Source organism: Siniperca chuatsi, linkage group LG12 (genome assembly GCF_020085105.1).
Source record: "Siniperca chuatsi isolate FFG_IHB_CAS linkage group LG12, ASM2008510v1, whole genome shotgun sequence".
Lineage (NCBI taxonomy): Eukaryota > Metazoa > Chordata > Actinopteri > Centrarchiformes > Sinipercidae > Siniperca > Siniperca chuatsi.
Genome location: NC_058053.1, coordinates 19,974,388 through 19,989,114, shown reverse-complemented (window position 1 = coordinate 19,989,114; position 14,727 = coordinate 19,974,388). Strand labels below are relative to the sequence as shown.

At 42.9% G+C, this 14,727-nt stretch overlaps 1 protein-coding gene across 20 annotated transcripts in view; it reads right to left on the bottom strand.

Annotated features, from left to right (window-relative positions):
• Positions 1-693: 693 nt before the first annotated feature.
• Positions 694-14,727, bottom strand: part of mycbp2 (MYC binding protein 2) — a 65,906-nt gene continuing 51,872 nt past the window's right edge. For all 20 annotated transcript variants that reach the window (XM_044217575.1, XM_044217579.1, XM_044217583.1 and 17 more), the window contains 28 exons: positions 12,997-14,622; positions 12,708-12,877; positions 12,332-12,579; positions 12,052-12,219; positions 10,850-11,007; positions 10,558-10,757; positions 10,155-10,304; positions 9,901-10,061; positions 9,514-9,670; positions 9,128-9,352; positions 8,895-8,960; positions 8,357-8,596; positions 8,101-8,190; positions 7,930-8,010; positions 7,590-7,856; positions 6,212-6,495; positions 5,985-6,081; positions 5,728-5,847; positions 5,530-5,631; positions 5,302-5,430; positions 5,037-5,169; positions 4,767-4,870; positions 3,798-3,986; positions 3,598-3,705; positions 3,119-3,328; positions 2,934-3,041; positions 2,180-2,345; positions 694-2,042 (listed from right to left, as the gene is read on the bottom strand). In XM_044217575.1, the coding sequence (XP_044073510.1) occupies positions 1,927-2,042; positions 2,180-2,345; positions 2,934-3,041; positions 3,119-3,328; positions 3,598-3,705; positions 3,798-3,986; positions 4,767-4,870; positions 5,037-5,169; positions 5,302-5,430; positions 5,530-5,631; positions 5,728-5,847; positions 5,985-6,081; positions 6,212-6,495; positions 7,590-7,856; positions 7,930-8,010; positions 8,101-8,190; positions 8,357-8,596; positions 8,895-8,960; positions 9,128-9,352; positions 9,514-9,670; positions 9,901-10,061; positions 10,155-10,304; positions 10,558-10,757; positions 10,850-11,007; positions 12,052-12,219; positions 12,332-12,579; positions 12,708-12,877; positions 12,997-14,622 (5,873 nt within the window). In that variant the 3' untranslated portion in view covers positions 694-1,926. The remainder of the gene's footprint in view (positions 2,043-2,179; positions 2,346-2,933; positions 3,042-3,118; positions 3,329-3,597; positions 3,706-3,797; positions 3,987-4,766; positions 4,871-5,036; positions 5,170-5,301; positions 5,431-5,529; positions 5,632-5,727; positions 5,848-5,984; positions 6,082-6,211; positions 6,496-7,589; positions 7,857-7,929; positions 8,011-8,100; positions 8,191-8,356; positions 8,597-8,894; positions 8,961-9,127; positions 9,353-9,513; positions 9,671-9,900; positions 10,062-10,154; positions 10,305-10,557; positions 10,758-10,849; positions 11,008-12,051; positions 12,220-12,331; positions 12,580-12,707; positions 12,878-12,996; positions 14,623-14,727) is intronic.

Below are 14,727 nucleotides of genomic sequence, written 5' to 3'. Positions count from 1 at the left end.
GATTTATTCTGTTGTGATCCTTGTATTCCCCAACTTGAACTGTACATGCTCTTTGTGATGGAGCATTAAAAACTGGGCAATAACTGTCATGCATGCACATTTTTGCAGTTTTGCTTCGTGCATACAACCACAGAACATGAACAGATAGAATAAAAGAAGATTTCTGGGGTTTGTTTGTCTTGCAAAACATTTTGTTTTTTGCATATTTTAATAGAGTGACGATGTAAATGACAAAATGTGAATAATATGATAAACTGTTGATCCTTTGTGTCATGTGCTGCTGCCACTGCTGTGAACCTTAGTACAGGTGAAACTACCAAACAAAGTACAAAAGTACAAGTGAGCCTGAGACTTATGTAATTTATGTCAACATACATAGACAATATATATAGCTGAGCTTTTCTAGCGGACTATGAGATGTCCTAAATAACTTACTGGAGAAATGCATGAGTTAATGTTTATATTTCACTATAAACTGGCATGTAATGTAGTCCTTACAAAGGTATTGCACAGTAGGGTTTTATTTGACATTCAGTGAGACCTGACTGAAGTTTTGCAGTTTGGCACCAGGGATACACGGAAGAGTAATACATATTTCTATTTTGCAAGTCTCTGCTGAGATGCACACGAGTTTCAGCCTTTCAATTTTGGCATTTACAAATGTCACCACTCATTAAAAAATAACACTGTGTATACTTTGCGAAACAGAGAACCTGGTTTATTACCATTCAACTCCATCCACCACAGATATTACAGAGCAGATTCACAAGTATTAAGCTTTTTTATATAACAGCAGCTGCTTTTTTTCCACACTCCGCTCCCCTGACCCCCAATCCCCTGCCTCCTACTAGGGAAAAGCATTACAGGTGCACAATTTTATTTGGTGTGAAGACTGGCCCCTCAAATCATTCAGCTGTAATCAGTCTCACTCTGAGGTTTTTGTTTGTTTTTGTATTACTGTAGGATTTGGTACTTTTTTTGACAGAGATGCAAATTGGATTTACATCCACCTTCATTCACTGCAGGCGCCAGGCTTCTTATTTCCAGACAACAGAAGAGATCTGACATTTATAAGAGGGGGAATTACGACTGTCTACTGTATAAAAATGTACAGTGGCTTTATTGACATACATTCCATAGGTTAAACAGCTGCAAAATAGGAGGCACACCCAGTATTGCACTTCATTAAAAGTTCTGGCTCAAAACATAACCCAGAATATCAAACAAAACTGAAGTGAAGAGTAGCAACTTCGGAATACAGCTATTTTGAATAGTATCATTATATACAAGATTAGATAAATCGTACACTATTTTCCTCCCAAACATAATATTCTTAACAGTCTTTTCCACCCACTCATCTTTTTTTGTCCGTCAACCCATGATGCACTTGACAGTGGAGAATACTGTACAAGATTACGAAAAAAAGTTTACATACAACAATATTTTTAATTATATTTTTAGGAAGCTGGAAATACGGCCTGTTCCTTTTGTTTGTTTTTTTAAACCAACGCTGATCCACAGTTGCCTTTAAGCAAATTTATTTCATATTCAATGTTTAATCTTCTATTGTTACACTTCAGTGATCAGGAGGTGTGCAACGTCTATAGAAGCCGAGGAAATACAACGGCCGCATGCAAACACGTCACAAGTTATTTTCTTTTTTTTCTTCTTTTTTAAAATTCTATTGTTCTTTTTTTCCTCATTCAGGTTACTCTGAATCCAAAGGAGCCACAGCTCGTGTTTGTATCGGAGCCTGGATACTGATGTTGGTAGAAGAGTAGACCTGAGGACTCTTGGCGTAGAGCAAAAACCTGGTTCAGTGTCCAGGAGACTTGCCAATGCAAGAGCCAAGCTTCATGGCTGAGCTTCAGCAGCAGCCAGAAATCACAGTAGACAAACTGGTTTTCAGTAAAAGTCTTGTGTTGTTTAGAAGGTGTGGGCATTTCTGCACACCCCACAGCCCAGGGCGAACTCCTCACCCGTTGGTGGGTGAACCACATGCAAAGGGCACTCAGTACCCTCCAGCTGCTTGCCTTTGGGCCCTGTGACAGAAAGGACAAGGATAACATCTCACTCATTTTTTCTTATAGTTATTTCTGTCTGGTATTTAGACAGTCATGTGTACTCTGAATAATTTAACATTTTCCAGAATAGTGTAGTCAACAGAATGGTTAAGCACCTGCAGGACAATGGGGCAGTTCCTCCTTGGGGACACTGGTCATCCTCTGGAAGTCATCATGGCAGGCGTTGCAGAAGTGTGTGGTGCCAAAGCAGAAGAAAACAGCCACCGAGCAGCAGTACCGGCATTTATACTCCAGGAAGTCTGTGCCATGCTTGGAGCACATCTGGTGAAAAGTAAACAAGAATCATCAGGGGTGGGAATATATTTTTGTACAGATAAGCACCATTTTAAAAAGGAACAGGTACACATTTTGGTAAAAACGCTTATTTGTTTTCTTGCAGAAAGTGAGATGAGAAGATTGATACCAGTCTCCTCTCTGGAGTCTCTGCTGGGTTTCTGGCAACCTCACAGTGACGACAAGACTCAAGGAAGTCTTTATGCTCGGCCAAGAAAATGTCAAATATTTCCCTGTAAAACCACAACTTGACGTTTTTACACTTCAGGTTTTGTACGGATTAAACAAATGAGATATAACATGTTAATTAAAAAGCTTTAGAGGTGTTGGTAGGCAGATTTGTTACCTTCAGACAGAGCTAGGCTAGCTGTCGTCCCCCCCGTTTTTAGTCTTTGTGCTAAACTAAGCTAATGGCCTGCTGATTCCAGCTTCATATTTAGCTTACAGACAAGAGTGGTATCAATCTTTTCATCTAAAACTTGGCAAGAAAGAGAATTTGTATTTCCCAAAATGTAAAACTATTCTTTTGAATTGGCCATAGTAAAGCCAGGATCCTCACAGGCATCATTTACCCACCTGAGCCCTGGAGACATCTGAGCATGCTCCACAGATCAGCTCACTGGGGTCGTAGTCATCTCCCTGTCCCGCCTCTGCATCGCAGCGAGCCTCTCCCCCAAAATAGGCCTGGAAATAAGGGCAACCATTAATTCTCAACCCCTAAACAACATTTAAATGAAAAATGACTTTGGTTTATATGGTACCTTCTTGCACTTGTAGCAGACATAGTATGCATATCTGTTCATGGCAAAGCCTGCAGGGTCGTTGTGGAAACGTGCTCCCGGTGTAGTTATTGCCTCACTCTTATGTAGACCCTCATACTCCAGCCTCATCAGAGCCTTTCTCCTCACATCCTCATAGAGCTCCTTAATTGGGTCGAGCAGGTCCTTGATCACAGAGTGATTGATTTTGTTCTGGAGGCAAACAATGAAACAAACAAACCAGCCCACATTCATTAAGGTAGTTCTGTTGAGTTTACTGTGTGTCAACAGCATTTGACAAAGATGACAGTGAACAAAGCAGTCCTAGTCTGCAAGGGAAAGCCACACAGTAGACTGAGCTAGTCCAACAAAGCATTTAAGCAAACTGAGCTCAACCAACTTCAAGGCTGGTGGAAACAGTTTTCAGCCTCTTTGTTGCTAGTTTAATCTCTTCAGTCACAGATACTAAGGTAACATCTTACCTTGCAAATTGGACACAACATGAAGCCAAACGTGATTCTGGGCCCGAGCCAGCGATTTTCAAGAACACGACGAGTACACTGAAGGTGGAACACATGGGTGCAGTCCAGCTGAGAACAGAACAAAGAGTTAAACATTAAATGAGAAATAATTTAAGTGAAACTCCTCCACCTAATGGACAAACACACATATTTAGAGCTACCTGTACTGCAGGAGCAGCAGAAAGGGCCTCTGTGAAGCAGATCATACACATGTCATCTGCATCCTGTTTCAGGCAGCCAGTGTTCTTGTCACAGCCATGCAGACATGGAAGGCAGGCCTCCTCATTCTTGACTCCTCCACAGGGGTGTCCACAAGGATGAGTTTTACTGCAGGCCAGTTTCGCGTACTCCTGAGAGAGACAACATGAGAGAAACTGGTGAGGCTTAGGAACCACAGTACTTATATTAAGCAATGTAGAGTTATGTAGTAACATGTATATTTTATGTGTCTTGTGTAGGTATTTGTTCCTCTCTGAAGTGGCCTCATCCATTATTTGTAAGGCTCATCACAGACTATTCTTTTTGAGGCAATCATGGAAGTTTAGGGTCTCAAAGGAGGGGATGTTTCAGCTCTATCAGACTGAGCTTGAATACTCATCTCATCAAGTATTATAAATATTCTACAACAATGTTTCCACTCAGCAAAACTTCAAATTTCTCTTCTCAGGAAAAAGACTCTAGGTGCATTACACAAAAATCCTTAGGTTCATACAGTACCTATGCATCTGCCATCTGTATTTTGAATAGGTACAATGTTTTAGCAAAACTGGTTCAGGCTATTTTTCTATCTTGATACAATATATTTATAATTTATCAATATAAGGAACAAAGAGAAAGGCACCTGTTTTTACAGAATGAATAGACAGATGTTGGTTAAAATAACAGCATAATAATTTAGGTTTGGTTCTTTATTTTTTATACTGCTTTTATTATTTTTGTATATATATGTGTGAATATGTTGTATATATTTTGTGAAATAAAACCAAAAAATATATATTTTTAGATCATTTTTAGAACTTCAACTTCTCTATCAAAACAAAAGGAACCAGGTGGCCACAGTTTTAAAGAATTACACAGATTATCAGAAATGACAAGACATCTTCTTCTTGTTAATAGTTGATGTTAAGTACCTGGCAGTCTGGGTCTGAGCAGACACTGCCCACTGCAGACAGCTCAGTTCCATTCCTCGTACCACAGAACCTGCAGGCGTCTGAGCTGCTGGAGGCTGGTTTACCTGCAAAAATAATAGACGTGTAGAAATACATGCGCTAAGGGAAGCCATGGAGAAATTCTGGAGGTGAAACTAACACCACTATTAATGTAATTACACAATTTGCAGCAATATACAGTATATAGTCATACCAAAAAAAGCATAGTGGTATGCTATGTTGCTAGGTTACCTGTGTGCTCTCTGAACTCCACCATAGCCTTCATAGTCTTAGAGTCCGCCAGAGCCATGAGCCAAAAGAGCTTGGTCCTCCCACAGCCTTCATGGAGATCCACCTTTATGGCCTCCTCTTCCTCCTTGAACACCTGAAAGCAGTCATGAAGATAAGATTAAACACAAGCTCATTCAACTCCATATTCCTTTTATAAATTGGTTCATATTATCCTACTAATCAGCAGTTAACACTACTGGAAGAACCATCATGCTAACAAACTAACCTGTCTCTGGTGAGAGCGCGTGCGTCGGTGCAGGTGGAGGAAGCGGTCACAGTCGGTGCAGAGGTTGCCACACATGTTACACAGGATGATGGCTGCTGTCTCACCATCATCATGGTTGTCACACATGGGCTGTGGATACAATGGCAGGCAATCAATGTGCTATTCCTTTTGATTATCTGTCAATTATTTTCACACGGTGTAGCTCTTAGCCTTTTATATCGTCCTCACCATCTGCTTCTGCTGTCCATCTTTGCCCATCCAGCGACCAGAGGACAGTCTGTCGACATGGTCCTGGTCCAGCACACACAGTGAAGCTAAGGCTAGCCACAGCTTTGAGACAGAACGGGATATAATATATGATTAATTAATACCCAGTATTTGTAACCGTAGATACATGCTTTGGTATGATGACATTTGAGTCCATACCCTTGTGGTGGCGATACAGCGTACAGGAGACCGATGCTCCTCCTCCATTTTGGTCAGGGCTATGATGGTCTCAGCTATTGCATTTTTGGTGACTCTGGACCAAGCATCTGACAGGTGGCCCTAAAAACAGCAAATGCATGTCTTAGAGGTACCTTTCCCAGTGCTATACAACACGTGAAAACATTAAATTTATGACGAATGTGGTTCCATATCAAGAACTGCAGAGTTAAAAGAAAAGATAAACAACGGGAACTTACAGCTGCCATGTCTTTAACCAGCTTTATGATGATCTCTGCTATCTGAGGAGGAGTGGAGCCTTTCATCCACCAGTGGCTCTCCCCTCTGCGGATGTAGCTGAGCACAACAGAAAGGGGCAATAAAAATCAAATTTGCCACAAAGTAGATTTGTGTTGTTTTGAGTCTCATATAATAACATCTCTTTGATTATCCAAATTTTGATTAGGCCTAGCAGAAACTAACTCACCTGGAGTTGAAGATCATGGGCAGCGTGACGGTGGTGACCCCTTTGCCCGCAGCCATGCCGGCTGTGCCAGAGATGGTGGTGCCTTTGGCTTTCAGCTGCACAGTGAGGGCTTTTGCGATGCAGCCTAGGAACATGTCAAGGATGCAGAGCTTGTTCCAGTCACCTTTTTCTGTGGAGTGAATGATATCACTGATGTCTGCTGGTGGCAGAGCTTTCACCCCAATGATGCTGGCAAGTCTCACTGGTGTAACCTCTGGAAGGACGCGTCTAAGCAATGATGTGACCTGAGATGAGGTAAGATCAGATAATAAACAAGATCATAATTTGTATGGTGTCACAAAAGGTATATACCGAAACATGTACACACAGAAAAAACACATTATTTGAAAGTATGTGTTACACCTGCACACTAACTCCAAACCACGTCTTGGTCCCAGTTGGAGCTACGTCAGGTAAAAAGGTTTAAAAATGGTCACCAAATAGGCTGACACACTCTATAATTGCAGGTGTTTCTCTTTTTATCTACTGTGTGCTAATTTTAAATACCCTTGCATGTGTCACAGCCATAAAAGATTAAACCTATTGGCATCCATCATATTAGCGGTCTATACAAACAGAGATGACAGATGAGCCCAGCAGTACAATCTTACACAGAAGTATAATGTTTATTTAATAACAATAGATAAATACTGCACAATAAAGAACAGACTTGATCTGTACTTTTTTTTGTTGCAAAAATCAAATGTTTAGTGTCAATAGATAAAGAGAATTTCTGACTGATTTTAGTTCTTCATGAACAAAGTGAGTGACAGTACTAGGTTCCTGGTCGCTTACAAACCTTTGTTAAAGATCTAAACATTATTTGCCATGTGTAATTAAAATCAGTGCAGTATAGCATGTTAAAGGTACCCTGTGAAGGTTTTGACCACAAGAAGCACTAAGGACTAATATTTTGATGTGTGTATCCACTTTTTTTTGGTGGCGTGCAAAATGACACACATGCATGGACGTGGAGTACACAGGCGACACAAAATACATTCCTGCTGCCAGTTTCATGCTACTCCACCGATTGACAGTTGGTGGCGGTAATGTTGCATGAAACATAGCAACGGGCCAGGAAATGCAGGAAAGAAGACATGGATGTAAACAATCCAGGTTTTAAAATATTCTAAAAAAATCAGCTTTGCAAATGTTTTACAATGAAGGAAACACCCTCAACATGTTTGTTAGACCTCAAGGATACAAACAAGGCATTTTGTTGAGAAACCGTTAATGTAAACATAAATTTGTTTGTTTATAAGAAAACTCCACAGGGTACCTTTAAACACTAAACTGCATGTGACTAAACCTCTAGTTGTGTGTGTGAATCCTTGCCCACCTGTCTCTGTACTCTCGGGGAAGCCGTGTGCAGCAGAGAAAACAGGTCTTGCATGAGTGTTAGCTGCTGAGCTAGATACTGGCGGCCGACGTTGGAGCCACTCAGAGCCAGGACCATGGATAGGAGCTCAAAGCAGTAGGCGTCTGAGGAGGCGTCATCGTCACTGGGCTGGGAATTAGCGTTCTCTTTGCTGGAGATGGCGTGCTCCCACTCCTCCCGCACACGTGTGGCCTCCATACGGATGGCCTGAACGATGTGCGCACACACCTGGAAATTAATACACACATTAGGTTAGAGGGCTGAGATTATAACTCTAGGAACTATAGGAACTGACATTTACCTGTTTCTGGAGGTTGGTCAATTTGCTCCTGCTGAAAATTATTCCGACCATGTGCTCCTTAAGGTCTGCGTCAGATGGTGCCTATTCATAAAAATTGTAAAACATTAGGTTGAAGGTCACTAAATATTTGAGTCAGTGAAGCAGTACAGTTAAACTGTAAACAGTGCAGACCTTGTCTTCTCCTTCAGGTGATGAAAGCAGGTTTTTCTCCTCCTGCTCTGGAGTCGGCTCTGCATCTCCACAAATAAGTTTTCCAAAGACCTAAATGTACACAACAAAGTAGGAACAATGTTTCCAAGAGACTCCAGCTATTTGCACCAAAAATGCAATATTTGCAAAACATAAAAGTACAGACAGTACAGTATGGTAATAGAAAAAGAACTTGTCAGGTGAGTATAAGGCATATGGATGAAGCAGTTAGACAGACCTGTGAGGTGATGAGGCGAAACACTCGGAGAGTCTCTGCCTCACAGTTCTTTTGCTGGGCCATGCTGGCTGAGATCTGTCCTAGAATCTTGATGCTCTCACCCTCTTTCCAACCGAGGACCTTCACCTGGCGCACCCTCAGGGTGTTCTCCGGACCTTTCAGTTCCACCTTGATGACATGATGATCCCCTCCAGGAAGCTCGCTTGTCACCCAGCCCATGTGACGTGAGTCAAGGTCAACCTTGGATGAATAGGCATAGGGATGTTCAGTGTTCTGCCACATGTGCATTTAATCTGTAGTGTTACTGTAATGCTGTAATGTATGCACTTCAAAAGGACTCATTATGATTTGGAAAAGAGACAAAGGAAGCAATCAATATATACAGCTTTATATAGCAGAGACACCACAGAGATATAATGTGTTTTTAAAATAGTTTAGACTTAAAACAGACTCTTTAAACTTAATCAGCATTCATTAAAGCACAAATTATACTGGTTATACTGTATTCCCACATTACTACTAAAGAAACTGATCATACCTGTTTGATTCTGCAGAGGTCCTCTATTGATTTTCCACATAGGAATGTTACTGATGTGACTTTGTTCTGTGGATGTGACACAATAAAAATTTAATTCACTGAAATCCAGAAAATCCTTATAAATACATTATCATCATCAATTCCACCGTGGCCTTAATATTGCATTTATACTATAACAAGCAGTGTTTTATCCTCCAAACATGTAAATGCCTGGTTTGCTGTTGCCCCCTTACCCCGATGTCTCTGGAGTTGTCCACATGAACAGACACATTGGAGGCGTTTATGCCTTTCACACAGCTGATGGTGATGCTCTTGGTTTTGTTCTTGTCCTCATCTCCAGACTCCCAGAAGGTCTCTGTGGAACCGTCTGTTAGGCTGCCAATCATAGCAGGACGACTGGACGTCTTGATGTCTACTACACTGGTCAGATCCTTCAGACAGGTCACCAGGCAGAGATCCTATTATCACACACAGATGTGTCAGTGTCAGGTTAGTGCATGTCATAAACACAGTTGCATGTCAGACAATAAGACCCCTATTGTTGGTTCAATTTGTGTTGACCAACAGAAGACAGATCTGATGTATAAGTAAGTAAGTATGTAAGTGATTGTTTTCTTGCCTGGCTCATTGCTTCGTAGCCTGACTGCACACTTATGTTGAAGCTCTCCTCGCTGTCTCCATCATCCGACTTGGACAAGATATTGTTGATGTGATGGAAAACGTTGCTCTGGTGGAGGAACTGGTGGTCAGACTGCTTGAACTTGAGACTCCAGCACCTAGAAGAATAAATCACTAAGTTACTTTCCCATAATATGCGCATGAAACTCCAAATATGATGCAAATTATTGCTTGATAATTTAATGTTAATACTAGCTTGTGACCAGGTTAGCATCTTTCGTATCGTACTTCCCATTTGCATTTAACTTTAATTAAGTAAACATGTCAAACCCATTTAAAATGTTGGTTTGTGGGTTGATTTCATTTTTCAGTCATTCAGAAACTGTACCTAAGCGCCATCTGCTGAAGTGAGCTGCCACTAGGAAGTGACATCATGAGGTCAGAGATGGTCTGAAGGAGGCGGTGGAAGGTGTGGGGGAGAGGATGAGCTGCCTCCCCAGCAATAACAATGTCAGACAGAGGGTGTTCACAAACACCAAGGTCTCTTTCCTGTAGGGCGCAGAGTGGAGATCATAATTAGAAGATGCAACAAGAAAGCAAAAGTAATGCTGCATGCTTTTTTGACATTTAACCACTCATTACTTGTTCCACGTTTTCTTTGTTCCCCTTGTTCTCCTCGTCTTCCTCGTCCTCAGGTTCAAAGGGTGATGGGGTGAGAGATGCTACAAAATGCCAAAGGATGTCGTGCAGAGAGGTGGTCTGGATGACATTGCACAGCAGCCAGTTGAACGCCTGACAGGGACATCAAGAGAAAATCATACTAATTAGTCTTCTTACTATACACAAACAATACCAGAGTCCAACTTAAGTCTATTATAAGCTAATTAAGTATACAAATCTAATTGATTAACTAACAATATCCAGCCAATTAATTGCCTATAACCCAGAGTCACTGCTGTATTAATAATATTAATATTAATATTAATAATTAAAGCAAGACTGAGCTCTGAGATTCAGAGAGATATTGCAGCCTAAACAGCTGTACCTCCATGGCAAAGACCCTGCAGGCAGACTTCCTCAGAGCATGCCTCATGGCCACCTCCAGGCCCTCCAGGTCATGGTGCTGGATAACAAAAGCCAGGACAGGCCACTGGAAGTTCCTCTCCCCCTTACTCAGGGAGCCGTGGGCCGAGATCAGCCTGGAGAGCTCAGGAGATGGGTGCCTCAACAGGGAAGATCCCACCTCTGTATGGGGGACAGAGCAGCTCAATGTTACAGACTGCACTGTAACTCGCTCATCCTTCAATATCACTTCTCAAATTATTATATGTGATTACCTGCATCACCACTATGGACCCTGCGTCTGGGCACGGCTTTGACCCGGGCTGGAGAAGGTGAGTGTTGCTTGTCATACTCAGACGCTACGACTGAGTATGACCTCTGAAACACTGTACGCTTCGCAGTGTCGCTGTCTGTGATTGGACTGGTCTCAAGACTAAAAGGGAGCATATAAAGGAAGAAACAGACACATACAGTTTAGCCTGTAACACAAAGATCATAAAGACATCAACCCTTCAGAATTTAAAGGTCCAGTATGTAGGATTTAGTGGCATCTAGCATTGAAATTGCAGTTTGCAACCATTTGAATACCACTCGGTTATCCACCCGTTCCAAGCGTGTAGGAGAAACTACGGTGGCCGCGAAACTCGCGAAAAATGCAAAAGGCCCTATCTCGAGCCAGTGATTGGTTTGTCCGATAGCGCCTCCTACATTTTACATACTGCACCTTTAAATATAACACTAGAATAAGTGGTGTTTCTGTAGAAAATGTAAAAATATGTTTGCTGACAAAACAACGGCCCATATGTGTGTTAATTTTAAGCAGCTACTGAGGGAAGATTTTGTTAAACAGCAAAGGAGATACAGTGGACCAGTTAGAAAGGCTAACTTCATACCACAGTTTTCTTTGCTTGACAAAAACACATAAATTACTCCGAACCAAAGAATGGAGCAGCCAGGCTCTTTTGTACTGTTTAAGATGAGGCTGGTAGTGATAATGAGCAATTAAGGCACATTTTCTGAACAAAATGCTTTCTGTAAAGCTATGCAGGGTGCTGGGGAGAGAGTGGGAGTCACAGAACTACCTGTTCATACAGTGAATATCTGCATGAATGGCATTATCTGCTGGTCTGCTGTGAACAATAATTAGAGTGGGAAAATAACTTAAATCTCAAAAAGTAACGGCAACATGATCTGCCATGACTTAAATATCATGCATGTATGTATCTCTACATAATGTATAGACAGCAAAAGGTGGTGTATGAGAAAATCTGTAATAAGTAACAGCTGCAATTTACTAATTTACTAATGTAAGCAATAAGTGGAAGTAATTCAATTAAATGTATTTGTTTCAATTCAATTTTATTTATATAACGCCAATTCATAACAGAAGTTATCTCATTGTACTTGTCCTATAGAGCAGATCTAGACCATACTCTTTATAATATTAAATAATTAAAAACATAGTAAGATGTGTTACCTGGGGGGCATTGATTTCATGTTGCTCTCTGGTTCCTCAAACACATTGGGACAGGCATCAGGGGTGACTGAAATGTAGGGCGCAGGAACAGATGTTGAGCGCAAATACCTCATCTCATCTTGGAAGAGGTTATCATCTTGGTAGGCCCCAAAGTTCTCAGTGTGTTGCCTAAGAGAGGAGAGGAGAGTGGGAGAGACTCAAATCATTACGCAAGCATATGTTACTGTAGGGGTTTCCTATCTATAAAAGACAACCTGTTATTAACTGAGCTGTTAGCTACCTAGCTAGCGTCTGAAGGTAGAGACAGCCCATTTTATTAGGGAGTTCGTCCGAGACGCCCTCCTTGAGGCTGGGCAGCAACTGGGAGTGCAGGGGCCGGGGAGGGTGATGGCACAGCATGCTGGGCTCTGCAGCACTGCTGAGGGACAGCAGGAACAAAGCATTTGCCCGAATCACCTGGTGGGCCTCCATAGTGGGCAGTGCTCTTGGAGTCTTCACCTGCAGAGGTTTCTTCCTGGATTGCTTCACCTGGCAAAGAACATGCAGATTGGGTTTGATTCAAGTCAATGAAGTCAGTATGATGTAAAACGCTGACAGCGCTTCAGTAAAAGGAGGGACACAGATTTAAGCACTAAAGCCTTGCAGCAGTAGGCTACCTTTTCCCTGGCAGCAGTCTGTTTCTCTCTCAAGTATTTTTCCCGACAGCGATCACACACCAGGTACCAGGTGCTGCCTCCTATGCCTCCATCTCCACAGTTCCCAGCCCAACCACCACAGAAGTGGCCAATGCTGTTGTAGCCCTGGCCTCCAGCATAGCGGCCACAACCTGCCACAGAAATACCAAGGAGGGATGTTAAAGGCACAAAGTACATTTTGGAAAGATATAACTCACTTTAATCAAAAAAGTTTTGTAAAACTGACTTTGTGAACTTCCTGTATTCTTACCTGGGTGAGCCTGTCTCATATGGTAGGTGACAGGGTAAGGGTGAGATTCCCCGCACAGCTCACAGATAGTGTCTTTCTCCGGACCACCCATGGCGAGCTGTGCCATCTCTCCAAACAGATTCCCTCTTGGACGCACATCTGCCTTCTCCCTTTTCTTCTTCTCCTTCTTTGACTTTTTACCGTCTTTCTCATGTTCCTTCTTTTTTAGGATTGCACTGGAACCTGGGCTAGGGAAGATCATGTTCTGAGTGGCTGCCTTGATGGTGGCCATAGAGATGTCCTCCCAGAATGCCACCAAATGTTGTAACGTTAACGGTAAGATTGACTTTGCCCTCATAGAGGGATTAGAAGTCATCTCATAAGAAACAGCCTCTCCTTTCCCATCCTCACACTTCTCTGGCAGTGGAGGTTCTTTTAGCATGGATAGCACCTTATTTTTGTTGATGCTTCCCATTTTGGAGATGTCTGGGCCATGTGGAGCAATATTAAACATGTTAAGTGCAGAGGAAATCTCTAAGGAGTGGCGGTTCTTTAACTTGCTCTCCTTCTCCTCAGCACCCCCTCCCAGGGAGCTGCGGATGGGGGCGTGCTCTTTGGTTAAGTCTGGGTTGAATTTGAGAAAGGAGGAGCAGGCCATGGCATCGTGGACAATACCTTCATGCCACAGGAATGCTGCGAAAACTGCTCGCGCACATTCAGCCACAGAGGGTGACATGGCTTGTTTGGCAGGCTCTGTGACCCTTGATGTACTGTCACCTTTAAACAGAGGCCCAGATTTGTCCTTTTTAGGGCGCGTGTGTCGACTGGAGGTTTTCCGGCTGACTTTGGGTGAAGAGCGGCTCTCTAGTTCCTCTTTGACAGGGGCTTTACCAATGCTAAAGTGCACCTTGCATGATCCCTCTTCAGCATTAAGGACCTCCACATTCTCATCATTGGCATCCTCGGAGAGGAGAGCACTAGAGGTGCACACCTCCACCACTTCGCTGTGGAGGTTCTCCTGGGTCACATGTGGAGAAGGAACACGGTTCTCTGCATTACTGATCACTCCTTTATTTGGATCTTTAGGAGACAGTTTAGGTTTGGGAGAGGTAGACCTGCCCCTAAGTGGCTCTGTAAGTGGAACCTTCTTCTTTCGAAGTGTGTCTGGGTCCAGAGTGTATGAATCTGATTTGGACCTCTCTCTGGGAGGGTCCAGCCGGGCTTTGGAGGAAGGGCTAACTTTAGGTGGGAGGTTCTTGTCATGGTGGGTTGAAGAGGAGTGCTGGGAGGATGTGCTGGAGGGACTAGACCTGCCTGAAGAGGATTTTTGTTTGGGAGAGGAGGAGCGAGAGCCAGGGTTTGGGGACTCAGCCCGCAGTCCTGAGGTTCTCCCGTCTGCTTTTAGGGCCTGCAGAGTGTTGTGATTGGGCGAGTGAGAGCGGCTGTGAGAGTCAGACCTCAGTTTGGCCGTGTCTGACCGCAGGATGAGGGCTTCACTGGCTGAGAGTCCACCTTCTCCTGTCTTGCTCCTGCTCTGTTCGGATGACCGGCTTCCCCGACTCTCCTGTTTGGGTGAGCGATTCTCCTGACGGTGTTTGGAGGCTGGAGACATGGACCGTGCACCAGGCATCAGGTTCCCTCGCTCACCTAAACGTTAATAATTCAAACACAGTTACAGTAAAAAGGAATAAATCAGTGGTGAGATTGTAACTATTTAACTCTAGGCACAACACTCAAGACCTGAGTGAAAAA